This window comes from Pungitius pungitius, chromosome 1 (assembly GCF_949316345.1).
Source record: "Pungitius pungitius chromosome 1, fPunPun2.1, whole genome shotgun sequence".
In the NCBI taxonomy this organism is placed as follows: Eukaryota; Metazoa; Chordata; class Actinopteri; order Perciformes; family Gasterosteidae; genus Pungitius; species Pungitius pungitius.
The window spans coordinates 14,483,395-14,497,933 of record NC_084900.1 but is presented as its reverse complement, the minus strand read 5'-3'; the positions used below and the strand labels follow the sequence as shown (position 1 = coordinate 14,497,933).

General features: G+C 45.4%; 1 protein-coding gene across 1 annotated transcript in view; it reads left to right on the top strand.

The window, feature by feature from the left end:
- opn7b (opsin 7, group member b) overlaps positions 1-14,269 on the top strand; it is a 33,472-nt gene extending 19,203 nt beyond the window's left edge. Inside the window, exons 2-6 of the mRNA XM_037480759.2 lie at positions 4,329-4,416; positions 4,505-4,667; positions 4,756-4,883; positions 9,697-10,031; positions 10,688-14,269. Of these exons, the coding sequence (XP_037336656.1) occupies positions 4,329-4,416; positions 4,505-4,667; positions 4,756-4,883; positions 9,697-10,031; positions 10,688-11,185 (1,212 nt within the window). The 3' untranslated portion in view covers positions 11,186-14,269. The remainder of the gene's footprint in view (positions 1-4,328; positions 4,417-4,504; positions 4,668-4,755; positions 4,884-9,696; positions 10,032-10,687) is intronic.
- Positions 14,270-14,539: the final 270 nt, after the last annotated feature.

Genomic DNA, 14,539 nt, shown 5'->3' with positions numbered 1-14,539 from the left:
AAGGGATTCAGTCGCTTAAGTCAATCAGTTGAGGCTAATTAATAAATCATTGCTTAAAATAATTTCTCGCTGTGATAACAAATTTAACCACTTTCCAACATTATAACTTTTCTTCTTGATACGTGATACAATTAAAATGCAGACATCATTTAAGACAATGTGTCCTACAGCACCTTTCAGGAGCAACACACTGACACTGGGCTGGCCCAATCATCTCTTAGCAGGCTCCACCCCTCCCTCTCAGTGTGTCAGTCAGATGCGTCAGTGGCTCAGAGCCAGAAAGAAATGTGTGGATCAGGATGGAGAAACAAAAACGTAGGAGCAAGGGGGGTGTGGAGAAATTGCGGGCCAAAAAAAAAATCTAGAGGTTGATGCCTCAACATGTTCAAAAATAACCAACATGTTTAGTGCTGTAGCTTCAGTTTGCAAAACTACTACAGAACCTGACGACATGTTGCAGAAACAGCAGGTGAACACAGCACATGGAGGAGGAGAGGTGACTAGCCGGCTCGCAGGCAGCAGAGGAGAAGGTGCAGCAGGTGTCAGTGTGACAGTGAAGTCCAGGAGGGGCAGAGTGAGCAGGAGAGTGTCATTGAAACGGTAAGCAAGCAGGTAGCTCCATGAACAGGGAGGGAGTGTTAATCAGGGCGGTGCTATGAGGACAGTGTGTGTGGGCCTGGCTACAACCAAGATGATGACCATTTAACAGTTACCTCAATTAATGAATATTATAATAAGGCAACAAACATAATCGTTGTCGGTTGTTGCTATTATAAAGTCTGAGTGTCAGGTTGTCATTTGTCAAATTGTCACTTAAAAGTTACTGCAATGGCCACTCAGTTAGCTAAAGTCAAATAACGCGGCATAAGCTATTTTGCACTGTTTTTGTAGCTAGCAGAGTTGAGAGTTCACTTATTCAATTGCAATTAGGGATATTCTAATGTAACCATTTAAAACTCAGAACAGCCGTCGACGGCCCTTCTTCTCTAGAAAAAAACTTAAATGATGCCATTTGATTATTTTAATTATTACTTTCCCACAATGAGTTACACGTTAGAATAGGTAGCTAACGTATGTTATTTGGGGATTAAAAACCCGATTTGCATTTTGAAAGCTGTATATTCAACTAACTAGATATTTTCTAATGCTTCTGAATTTCCAATATCATCAATATGCAATATTACGGCAAGTGAATACTCTAAATTGTAAATACATAATCAGGACGTTTTGTGTGAGTCATTTGTTTGTATAGGTTTTTTATGCGAAGTATCTCAACAATTTTGTTTGGTGTCATATTAAAGAGGGGTTTGTGCTCTTTAAAGGGATAGTTCACCCAGAAATGAAAATTGTGTCATCAATTACTCACCCCCAAGTTGTTACAAACGTGTATGAATTTCTTTATTCTGATAAACTTCTGATATATTTTTTGAAGAATGTCGGTAATCAGACAGTTGAGGGACCCCGTTGACTTCCATAGTATTTTTTCCTACTATGGAAGTCAATGGGGTCCATCAACTGTCTGATCACCGACATTACCGTCCATGGCACAGTAGTTCTCAGCTTTGTATGGGTTTTTGGGAACGGAACAGTAGATATGCATATCTACAGGGAAAGCTAGGATAGTGTACTGGTTTTCCGTCTCTCCAGGACTTGTTCGCTTCCAGGTCTTTGAAGCGGGCCAGAAAGATTGTAGCCGACCCCTCTCACCCTGGACAAGAACTGTTTGTGCCCCTTCCATCCGGCAGTAGGCTGAAGTCCATCAGGACTAGGACGTCCCGCCAAACGAACAGTTTCTTCCCTTTGGCAGTCGGGCTCATCAACAGAGCTCGGGGCCCCCCCTGACTGACTCTGACTCCCATGTTCATTCATTCACTGTAGCGTACTAACCCATAGCATATATTTTATTATACTTTTATTTTATTTGTATCTTATTATTTTATTTGTATCTTATTTGCCCTATGTCGTCATTATTGTAGTGTCTTCTGTCATGCACCAACCGCCATGACAATTTCCATGTATGTCCAACATGTTATGGCAATAAACGTTTCCTGATTCCTGATTCCTGGTGGTTGTGTCCGACCGATTGTGGTGGGCCGGTCTGAGCAAAAATGCCAGGGCCCTTTTTTTGTCCCAGTCCAGCCCTGAAGCTCGAGGACAACGATCAACGTTAAAATATATGAATCACACCTAAACCCAAAGTTTAACTCTCTTTAATTGTTGCTTACCTGCGTCTCGTATGCCATCGGGAGGATTTATTGGTGTTATTGTTTACACCTTATGGAAATCTCATTGATAAAAAACGCTGTACCGATGGGAAACAAGTTCATCAACTGTTGTGGTGCATTTCAATTTGTACATGATTTTAATAATAATGACTAATACACTTATAAACCCTCCTGGAATAACTTTCCTTCATTATGTTAATTTTTTCAGCACACTTTTACTGCAAATTCTTTTAATTTGAACTTGTTAAATGCCTCGATGACTTTTTGCTTCACACACACATTCCCCCCCCCCCCCCCCCCCCGCATGTCAGCGGATAAAACCCTGCATGTACGTACATGCAGGGTTTTATCCGCTGACATCCACAGACCCCACGTTCAATTCTAAAAGAACCCCCACGTAGAGAAACATTTAAATAGTATTCCCTCACCTGTGGTTCTGTTTTAAGATAATCTCCTGCATTTATGCTAATAGGGATTTTACCAGGAGCCCCCCCCCCCCCCACTTCACAGGGCAAATAGAAAAGCTATTATATATACATTCTCCCCTTCTCTTCAACCATGCTGGGGGGGGGGGGGGGGGGGGCAGAGTGAAGGACGAGCACTGGAGTGTTTTTTCACAAAGAGCCAGCGACAGAGCGAGTGCTGCGTGGTGATTTCCAGTTATTGTTTTTTATTGTTTTTTAAATTTACTTTAAGTGAAGGATCATGAAACTAAAAAGGTGCCTTCAGTAGAGTCCCCCCCCCCCCCCCCCCCCCGCATCTATGCATTCTGAAGCTGTGCTTCGGGGGGGACATGATCACGTTTATATGAAGCTTAGGTGAAAATTCAGTCAGGAAGACTGGACAGGCGTTGCTATTCCCAGTAGGCTTCCTCTCTCCATGGGGGCACACGGACAGCTGATTAGGGGCGGGGTCAGGTAGTACCAGCCAACCAGACGTGGGTGATGTTACCGTAAACCAATTGCATCAGTGCTGGCAAACGTTAAAAGACTGTTCTCCCTCTCTTTGCTGTCAGTTGTCATTTCAGCGCGCACCAAAGGCGACGCGCCACCAGTGTTGGGAAAGTTCCCTTTCTACATGAACTAGTTCAAAGTCTAGTTCACAAATTTTAAAATGAACTAGTTCAGTTCATAGTTTAAACTTCAACATTTTTGAACTAAGTTCACAGTTCCAAAAAATGAACTAGTTCAGTTCTTTTTTTCCATACGTTGCTGCGAGATATTATTTTTCAAAATTATTCATCAGTTTTAACACTGAAGCTATGCATCAGATTTCATCTTCATATCCAATTTTGAATCCTTATCCAACCAGGGTTCACATTAGCATTGAGGGGACAGCGTTTCCCCTTTGTTGCTTTAATGTTGCTGTCATTCACTCCACACTAGTAGCAGCTGCAACGTTCACCCCTACAGTACATTCTCAAACACATGCTGCTTGAATGGTCTTTTTTAAATAAGGAATAAAAACACGACAGTTATCATTAAGGTGCAAATGTTTGCAAAGAAAGGTCAGATTCCTCCCATCCTCACCGACCTTGTCAGTAACTTCATAAAACTCATTTAAATTATTATATGCCGCCTCTTTGCTACACGCAGCTGTCGCCTCCATGCATTTCTTTTTTTTTGATGACACTGGAGGCTGGTGTTTTTTCCGAAAACGAGTTCAATGAACACGTTCAGGCACAACACTGCCCGCCACCACCCCTGACACCTCCAATCTACAGCAGTACCTGGCACAGGAAATTGGAGCAACTTATTCTCTACCACCACCATTTGGACTCCCGAAGGGGGGGGGATATAGCTCGGCTCAGCATTGCGGCCCCTGGTCTATCCTACGGCAGGATGGAGTCCAAGCCCCAAACACATTGAAATATCAGTATTTTTGCATGTTATAATAAAGCAGTGTTCAAACTTCAACAATTCTCTCCGGATTGAATTGCGCTGTGAGTGGCTCTCCTTCTACATTAGGTTCTTCTCTACGTTTCTCCGGGCTTTGAGAAGCTGTAGGTTCCTCTTTCAGGTCTGATGTCAGCGCGGGTCGGCGTAAACATGAGCCTTAATCTAACGCCTCCCGCTTTTCTATTTTGTCTCTTTGTCTCTCAAGATGGGAAATGCCTCTGAAGCATTTCTGCTGGTGTCCAGAATATCCAAAGGGAATGACTTCCTCATGGGAACCCTCTACACCGTCTTCGGTAAGACATCCCTGTCCGTGGGTTTCCTTTCTCTCAAGGTTTTTACGGCCTCTCCTCACTTGACCCCCCCCCCCCCCCCCCCCCCCAGGTGTGCTCTCCATGCTGGGGAACGGGATCCTGCTCTTCGTGGCCTACAGGAAGAAGTCCTCCCTGAAGCCGGCCGAGTTCTTCGTGGTCAACCTGGCCATCAGTGACCTGGGGATGACCCTCACCCTGTTCCCCCTGGCCATCCCCTCGTCCTTCGCTCACATGTGAGTCACACCTTCCGCCCCCCCCCCCCCCCCTGCAGGATCCTGCAGAGGAAGTGACAAATGCCCCCCCCCCCCCCCCTCCCTGCAGGTGGCTGTTCAACAGGACGACCTGCATGGCCTACGCCTTCTGCGGCGTTCTGTTCGGCCTGAGCAGCCTGACCAACCTCACCATGCTCTCCTGCGTCTGCTGGCTCAAGGTCTGCTGCCCCCACTACGGTAAGACCCCCCCCCCCCCCCCCCATTGTGCTGGAGTCAACCGTCTTTATGGGCAAATTAACTGGTTCAATTTTTCTAATTAAATATTCTAATTAGAATTAACAATTTCACGTGTCTTCCTTAAAAAGATTCATTCAACGAGTTAGTCGAGTTATTATGTCTTCCTAACTTTAATGTATAAATTAGATTCAAAAGATAAAGACTTATCATTTCATGTTTGTACAACTTGAAATGTTTTTAATGGTACCTTCATTAAAACATGTTGATTAAACTTAAGCAGCTTATTCCCCTCAACTATGTATTCTAAGTTAAAAGCCTCCTAACTCAAGGCTGCAGGTTACTTATAATTATGAATTGAACAAGCTCATTCATTATTTAGGGTGTAAAACCAATTAATGAATCCGTGTTAGTGTTCTACTGTGGATTCATTCATTAAAAAGCAAAAAGAGAGAAAGGTTGAAACTCAAGGGCTTGTTCCAAAGTCAAAGTGGCCACGCAGCGAAATGTTCACTTTCAAAGCCGTGCTTTAACCTCCGAAACAGCAGGATATGCAAATACGCTATTTTAATCCACTTCCTGCCTCGTTTAATGTATTCCCCTGAAACGTGTAGCACGTGTTTGGACGCTTTAAGGCCGCATTGAGACGACCTGGTCTGGACTTTCAGGGTATAAATCACTTCATGTGTTTTTTTTTCACAAATGAAAGTGTTGTCTCCCGTTGCCTGTAAATGAAAGTTGTTTTATATGTGTATATATATATATATATACATATGCATGAAGAAACAAGCTTCCTTTTGCTGTGAGTCAGTCCATGTTTTTACTGAAAGGACAAACTCTGATGCATACGGATCAACGTCGTCAGCCGTCAATCATTTCTTTGGATAAAAACACTTTGGAATTGATGACATGAATCTTTTCCCTCAAAAGTCTGACTTTGCTTTGGAGTAAAATGTTTGCATCAAAGGACTTTAATACTGGTTTTATTAGCTAATCTTTACTGCATTCCCGCAGAAATACTCGGATTAAAAACGACTCAACAACAATTTGAAGGTGAATGAATGAAGCTTTGAAGCTTCACAGCCCTCAAATGGACTTTTATTAATGAGTCACATGTTCTTAATGATTAGCACTGCACCCGATTAACGTTGATCAAAGGTTTCAAAAACAAAAAAAGACAAAGCAGAGGTTTTAAACTTTAAGCAAACGTACAAAAGATTAGATTGGTGTCTCCAATCAACACCGATACATCTCCTGCAGGTATCTACTGATGTTTGTACGAACATCCACTCAGAGCAGTTATGACTCATTAGTGATCCCCTGGGACGAAGGTTTCGTGTTCGTGCTGCGCTCGTCGTGCACATGACCTCCTTTTACTCCACATCAGCACGTTGGTAATGATCTCGATGCTTGCATCTTTTTGCCATTGAAGATTCTCTTCTAATTCCCATTAGCTCTACCCACTTTGACATGAAGTTTATTTTAAGGAATCTGTCCTTTAATGCTCACAATTCACTTGCAATTTCATCATTGAACCAAATCCACATTTTGTCTTTCTTTGAAAATGGGATTCGTTAAAGCAATTCTTCACATGATTAATAAATTACATTGGATAAAGGAATATGAAATTTGATTGGTATCAGCTGTTTCTGCTTAATAGTTTAATTTGACTCACAGACATGTTCATCTTCGACTGTCCTCATGTCCTCATTGTGTGAATGTTGAACATTAGTAGAGGAATAGAAGAAAGTTAAAGTGGGACGAATGAGCCTCAACAAAGTGTTCTGACTGAAATTTCATTTTCAGTCACATTTCCATGAATTGAGTCAAAATTAAATTTGGAATCAGCTTTGTTAGCCAGGTATGACACACACACACACACACACACACACACACACACACACACACACACACACACACCATTTTATTATCATGGACGCTGTTTGACATATTTAAATCTACATATTAAAATACAGATGGAAAAGACATCAAACGTTTCATGACGTCACTGTTGAAATACAGAATCCCATTAAAGCATCACAGCGTCTGTCTGAATATATTTAGATTCAAATGACAGCATGGTGGTTTTATTCATCTAATGGAGGTAACATTGTTTATCTCCTGCGACGGGGGGGGGGTTAATCATTGATGCAAATGTTTACCCAGTAAATGCAGGTGTTCGGAGTGAGAGGCAGATGGAATTGACAATTAAATCCTTCATGCACCCCCCCCCCCCCCCCCCACACACACACACAGCGGCCTCTGAATGGAATCAGGTGTCTGATCCGAGCTGCAGTGGCTTGAACGCACAGTGTGAAAAAATCACATGACACCCAGTGTTTCAAATGCAAATGAGCGTAAATAATGACGCCTCGGGGAGCGGCGCCGTGCAGCATGTGCTCGCCTTGCAGAACACGCCTCTGAACACGCTGCTGTGAAACCAGGACGCCGTTCGCTGTTTTCTTATTTCATCTTTACTTTGTCGGGCGGCCTCGTTAAGTTTAAAATGTGCTCCACCGAGCCGGCGTAGAACAATCAGCAGAAATAACACAAGGGGCTGAAGGCCAGAGGAGCATCCAAAGAGGGTCTTTGTCACCTGAGAGGTGGAGAACAGTGTGAGGATGGAGGATATCTGATCACATGGTGACCACTGCGTTGTCCTCCAGAGCATCTGAACGTGTCTAGAGCAGCTGGTCTCATGGGTTCTCCTCGGCCAGGTGGACATTGGAGAAGATGCAGCTTCAAGGAGCTGCAGTTCAGTCCCAACAGACTCTGAGGTTCCTTCCAGTCCTCAGCAGACAGAAAGGAATTGTCTGGCAGGAACCATCTGTTCATCTGCTCCGTTTGGACGGAGACCAAAAGCTTTGAACATTTTATATCCGTTAAAAAAAACCCATCAAGAACAACCAGATTGAAGCAGTAACTCGGGGAGCAGCAGCTTGTGCAGACGAGGGAAATCAAAAGGCCTCCACCTGTTTCCTCACATCAGCAATCTGCAACACATGGATGAGTGGTTTCATGATGAAGAACAGCTTTTCTGCATGAACAGGAGTAATGGAGTGATACAGGATCACATCGGCATGGAGAGTAACACAAAAACAGGATGATCACGAGGTGCTGACACAAGGCTTAGTTTCTGCGTGTGGAGAAATCACAGAGAGGTCATTGAATTCAATGTGGGGAGACAAACCCAAACAGATACCTGTAAATCTCACCAAAACTCACTAATATCTGAAGTAGAAACTCACATTTAGTATCAAACAGCTTCTGTAGATGTAGTTTACACTCAGACGTATTCAACTGCCTTTTTCTGTCTGAGTCTGAACAGAATGAGAAGATAAGAACCAGAATGAGAAGATAAGAACCAGAATGAGAGATGTTTGAATCCACCAGGCTGAAGTCCGGTCTTGATGTGTTGAAGTGTTGATGGCTCGGGGACATGTGTCTGTGCTGGTGAAGATTGTGACAAAACATCTGTCATCACCTTTTGTCCCCTCGATGAATCAGAGGTACACAAAGACAAGACCAGAAGCATCAGAAGCATCAGAACCACGCAACTCAATGAAGAACCTTTAATTAACCCTTAGAAGAAGAGAGAAGGACATGCGAGCTACTCTGATGCAATAAACACCGGGGCCGGGGGGGCGGGGGGGGGTCCTTATTCCTTCCTGCGTCTTATGAGTGACTCTCCTCACGTGGGTACTGCTTTTAAATAACTCAGCCCCCCCCACTTGACGATCTAACAGCAGCACTTAATTTAATTCACAGCCCACGGTGAGTGAACAACTGTCTCCATCATGCCCCCCCCCCCACACACACACTGGTTCTGTATTTTTACTGAGCACACACCTCCCTCTGAGCATCCCTCTTTAAGATGGGGGGGCGCACTTTGGGCGGCTTTTGCCAGAAATTGAGTTCAGCGTCGATCCTTCACGCGCCACGAGAGTCTGATCGACTTCCCTGGGTAAAAGCCTTCTGCACACCCCCCCCCCTCCCCCACAGCATCATCCTCCACGACCACCGGCGACATCCCTCTGTCCCCCCCACCCCCTCTCACTCGATTACTGCCCCACCCCCCAATCATCATAGTGCTCTTGTCAGTTCCGTCGCCGGTCTGAAGATGAGCGATGAGTGGAAGGACGGTTCATTAAACGCTAAATGAACGTGTAATTGCCCCCCCCCCCTTCCCACACGGGCTGAAGGACGATCCGCTGCCCCCAGACGACCCCCCACGAGCCCCCACGAGCCCCCCCCCCATTACGCCCGGGCAGAATAAAATGATTTGACAGTTTTATTACGGTCCAAAGATAACAGATTTTTTTGGGATTGCTGTCAGGATTTAATGAGGATTCTTACACAACGTTTTCACAGATGAAGATTAACTACACAAGAATTATATAAAAATTAAATAAAAAGTTAAGAAGAAGCAAATAGATTAAACATTTAAACAAGGTAAATAATGACTTACTACATAATGAATCGAAGATGCTGAACTGAAACGCTTCTAGCTGTAATTTTTAATGCAGATATTGTCTTTTCATTGTCAAACACACCTTTTAAACCCGAGGAAATTAAGCTGTTTATCACTTACTGTACAGTATCACCCCTCCCGCTCGTCCCCCCCATCCCCCCCCCCCCCAACGTTGCCTGTAATCAGCACCAGGTAACTGTCTTAATATGCTTCAAGAAGCATATTGTTGCTACGCCGTTGTGTCTGTCTACGTCCTCATCTGTCGGTTAATCACTCCCCCCCACAAAAACTCTCCATCCTCTGCCTCCTGTCCCTCCTCCCACCCCCACCACCCCCACCCACCAGGCAACAGGTTCTCCTTCTGCCACGCCTGCCTGCTGGTGGCCGGCGTGTGGTGCTACGCGGGCGTCTTCGCGGTGGGCCCGCTGTCGGGCTGGGGCGAGTACGGCGCCGAGCCCTACGGCACGGCGTGCTGCATCAGCTGGGAAGCGCCAAGCAAAGGCGCAGCGGCCATGAGCTACATCATCTGCCTCTTCTTCTTCTGCTACGTCGTGCCCTGCACCATCATCTTCCTCTCCTACACCTTCATCCTGCTTACCGTGCGGGGGTCCCGGCAGGCCGTGCAGCAGCACGTGTCCCCGCAGAACAAGATCGCCAGCGCACAGTCGCTGATCATCAAGGTGGGTGCTTCCCTTCGCGCGTGGTGTCTTCTCAGGACAAACCGCCGGCTTTTTAAAGGAGTTAGAACGTAGAAACGTCAGCGATACGGAAAGCATCGGCGTTCCCTGTCAAAGTCCGGTGCTAGTTGAGCAGTTCACGCCCCCTTTTGTAGTGAAGGAGTGGAAATGAAGCTGAGGCCTGGTGAGGTACCAGAGGAGAGAGCTGTGTAGTGCACAGGGTCCACCCATGACTCGCATGGTGCTGCTGACCGGTACCTTAGGGGCCTTTTGGTACCTTTGCGACTACTGACATCCAACTACCCCCGCCTATCCGTATTGGTTCGTCTGCAACAACTACCACCCCCCGTCGGCCAGTTATTTCGTCATGTTAATCCGCCACATCTCCAAGACCGGTCCGCCAAATATTGTCTTACATGTCTAACATTTACCCGTAAGGCTTAAAAGGTTGGAGACCCGTATTCAATAAGATGAGCCGAATACATCTTGCAAAGAACTTAAAAGGTTTTCACCAGACCTTCTGTCCGACCAAATTGCCCTTCGTCCGCTGTCAGCTGCTCGATCCTCTGTGCGCCAGGAGGCTGCTGGACGCTTGTCAGGGAGAACAGTTGCACCTGAAACACCTTTGTTTTGACCTTATATTGTGTCCTCCTTTCCAGCTCTCCGTGGCAGTTTGCATCGGCTTCCTGGTGGCGTGGAGTCCGTACGCGCTCGTGTCCATGTGGGCGGCGTTCGGCGACCCGACGGCCGTGCCGCCCATGGCCTTCGCTCTGGCGGCCATCTTCGCCAAGTCCTCCACCCTGTACAACCCCATCGTCTACCTGGTCTTCAAGCCCAACTTCCGCAAGTCCCTGTGTCGGGACGTGGCCCTCTGCCGGACCACCATCTGCGGTGGTCTTGGTCCGCCTGGCTCGCCGCAGAAGGGATCTTTCAGGCAGTCCCATCACTTGGAGGAGTGCAACTCCACCAGGATGTCCAACGGGCTGCAGGAGAACCACGGGGCCTGCAGACACTGCCCCTGCCCCGAGAGAGCCGGCGGGGGGGAGAACTTCCCGGCGTACAGCCCCAAGCAGACGGCCAGGATACTCAAAGGATCCACCCACAGCGAGGTGGCCGTCAGCCAGCTCTCCAACGAGGCGCAGAGCGACTTCCTGTAGATGAAAAAGACAAATGAAGAATGGAGGTTGAAAGACGCTACTTGCTGAAACGCATTGAAACACCAAAACGGTTTTTGATTAACCTTCTAATCTTGTGCAGTTTGTGGTGTTTTGCTCTTGGATTTTCACCCTTCGATAAAAGTCCTGCTCCTCTAATGGAAACAACACAACCACAAACTCAAACATAAGAGATTATCGTGGCATAAAAATGTGAAAATCTTTGATAATCTAATATTGCAAACCATGTAAAGCTGGAAACTATACATGCATCGTTTCTCCAAAGTGACAACAGGTGTTACTGAGGTTGAAGAACCTGGAGACTGGCCATGAACTCATTGATCAATTCACTTTCTTAAAACCCTCTTCCAGCCTCTCTGCTGTTCAGCAAAATTCAGAGATTCTTTTTTCAAATGACTGTTGGTCTCAAATCAGTCAGTTACAGCTTCGTATTTGCTGTTAGGAGCTCAGAATTTATGTTTTCTAACAGAATCTATTGAAAGCAAAAAGGTTTTTTCCAAGGAAGATTTTTTAAGCGCTTATTTTTTACACCTTCTAGCTCGGATAACAGGTGTAGTGTTGTCGATTGATTAGGTTTTAGCTCCCGCTGGCGGGTTTTGGGGTTCGAAGGGTTAAAAGAAGAAAGAAATGTTATAACTTCTAAGGTCAGAGTTGCCTCATGCCTCAAATATGTGCCAAAAAACTGCCAAAAAAAGGACCACAAAGTAAAAATCCAATACTGGAAAAGCAGGTCAAACATCCAATCTGTAATACTAGATCAGTCAATCACATCTCAACTTTCTAATGTCTCATTATTAAGTCCATATATTTATTGTGAGTGTATTTGTGGGGTACTGGATGCATGCCTAAGGTCAGCGTATGGAATCAGCAGCAAAGAGCTGATAGAAGTAACTAAAGTAACTGCAACACAAAAATGCATCGTCGATTGCATCCATGCATCCACGATGCAAAAAGCCGTTTCAGTTATTCAAACGATGGTCCAAAATGTATCAAGTAAAAATGAGCATTAGAGGAATAGAGAGTAAGGATTCATTATTCTTATTAAAAAAACCGAGAGAGCAGATAAAAGATCCTCGACTGCAGAGGAAATGTGTCTTTGTGTAGATTCAATTGTCCATTTATCTTCTCTTTTAAATCTGTTTACCTTTTAAAAAACAATATGCCATGTGAGACGTGGGTCATCAGTTATTAGTGCCAAGAGGAAGGATGTCCACAACCAGGACATTCTCTCATCAGTGTGACACACAAACAGCAGCAAAAAGACTGAACTATGTTCCTATGCATGGACACGGCCGCTCGCTTTTGGAAGGGGGAGGGATTTCTACATGAGAGACATCAGGCTCTGCATCAAAGCCTCTCCACACCATTTGGATCAAAAATGCCCAGCGAACAGAGTCAAGTTAACCTTTCTGTAGGATCTGGTGAGCAGAGTTGGGAGAGGACGGTGGTTTAGGAGTAAGTCTTAGTAATATGAACACTACCTCTTGCAATGCCACTGTATACGAGTCGTGTGGTCCTGAGTCCCCCAAAATGACTCCGGCCTCGTATTAACTCGTCTCACAGGCCACGACTCTTGCATCCTGTTACTTTTGAAGTTTTCTACATACCTTTTTACGGGATGAAAGGTAATTTGGCAAAAGTGAGTCACTGCAACCACTACAGGTCCTTGAGCATAAAGGTTAGCGATGAGCGTTGGACAGACACACACACACACACACACACACACACGGCCGATTGCATGGTCATCCTTCACAGAGATGTAAAGTCAATGGAGCATATTTTGTGAATTCAATGTCCGAACAAATCCAGCAGACCAAATTCCGCGCCCCTTTTTGTCCACATTAAGGCGGAGCTGTCGATCGTTGACCAGAGGTTCACTGAGATGTGACCTCCAGAAAGCCCCCCCCCCCCTTTAAAAGAGAACACAAACACGCCTTTTCACTGATGTACGCAGCCATTGATCTTTTTCAAGACGTGTTGAGACAGTACCGGTTTCATCTCTGTATATAGCATCTGCTGCACGGTACCGTGCTTCTCCCAGGAGAAGCTCTTGTCATTTTACCCCCCGGCTCTGATCTGTGAAGGGCGGGACAGGAGGATGAGCTGGAGCGTGGGTGAAGTTCAAATGTCCCGCTGGATCCAAAGGTTTCACACAAAACGCTCGGTTCCCTGGTTGTGCCACTATGCAGCTTACCATTAAACACACATATCAAAGACTGGACAGAAGTAAAGAAAGAAAAGAAAATCATTACTGTGAAAATCTGACTCAGAAGTCTCCTTTTTCTACTGAAGGAACACTTGCAAGAACCAGGGAGTATATCTTCTGAGTCACAAGCCATTCCGACCCGCGTCCTCTCCACTGGCTCTTCTTACTTCAGTCAGAGTTCAGGGATATTAATGTAGATGTTGGTTTGCATGTATGTCGATGATATGTGTATGTAAAGATGCCAAATAAGATTCATCTATTATACTGAATAAAAGCCTCAAAGTGTATATAGGGGATGGGGAAAGCCCTGGTTTCTTAAGATGGGGGGTCCATCTAGGACTTGGTGGCTTTGAAAGGGTTCCTCATAGCGTTTCCTACTACAGGGTTTTAGTGCAGAACAGGGTCCCTGTAGCTCCGCTGAAAGGTAAGCGAGACTTTGAACGAAGTCACATGTCCCAGAGCCATGAAAGCCACTAAAGCGCCGCTTTGTTACGGTGCACATGCAGCTTCAATGAAGGTCCCGGGTTCTACCTCCCAACTGATGATGGAATGTACTTGTGAGTCTTGTTGTCCGAGAGTTGAATTGGAGATGTGAAGCATTCGTTATTGAGGTGATCAGAAGCGGAAGAGAAATGATCACTTTAGTTGAACATTATATGAGCCGTCTTTTACATTTATGAATCTCAGCCGCCAAGAAGCAGAGTCTTGAGTCTTGGTCTTGGAGACGTGGGGCTGCAGCAGCAGAAATGCTTCACATATTGAAAGTGGGGGACAATCCTTTACTGGATTTATCCTCCCAGCCGACGGTGGGTCTGCATTCTGTGATTAACGCCACGCGTATCCTGAACGAGCCCCCCCCCCCCCCCCATAGACACTGAGGGTGCGACTGGAATCCCGGTTCCTAGAGAACCGTCCTCAGGAGATGTCAGATTGCACTTATCACGCTGGCACACACAGATGCAAACACACACACTTTGCTGCCCGAGACAGAAAACAAGGCCGAATGTGGAGGGTTGTACATCTATGTTGATATAAATGTATATATAAATATATATAAAATCTGATCTATATATAGAGATTTTGAAATATCATAACATTCAAATTGTTATTGTTGTTTGTGAAGTTTCAGA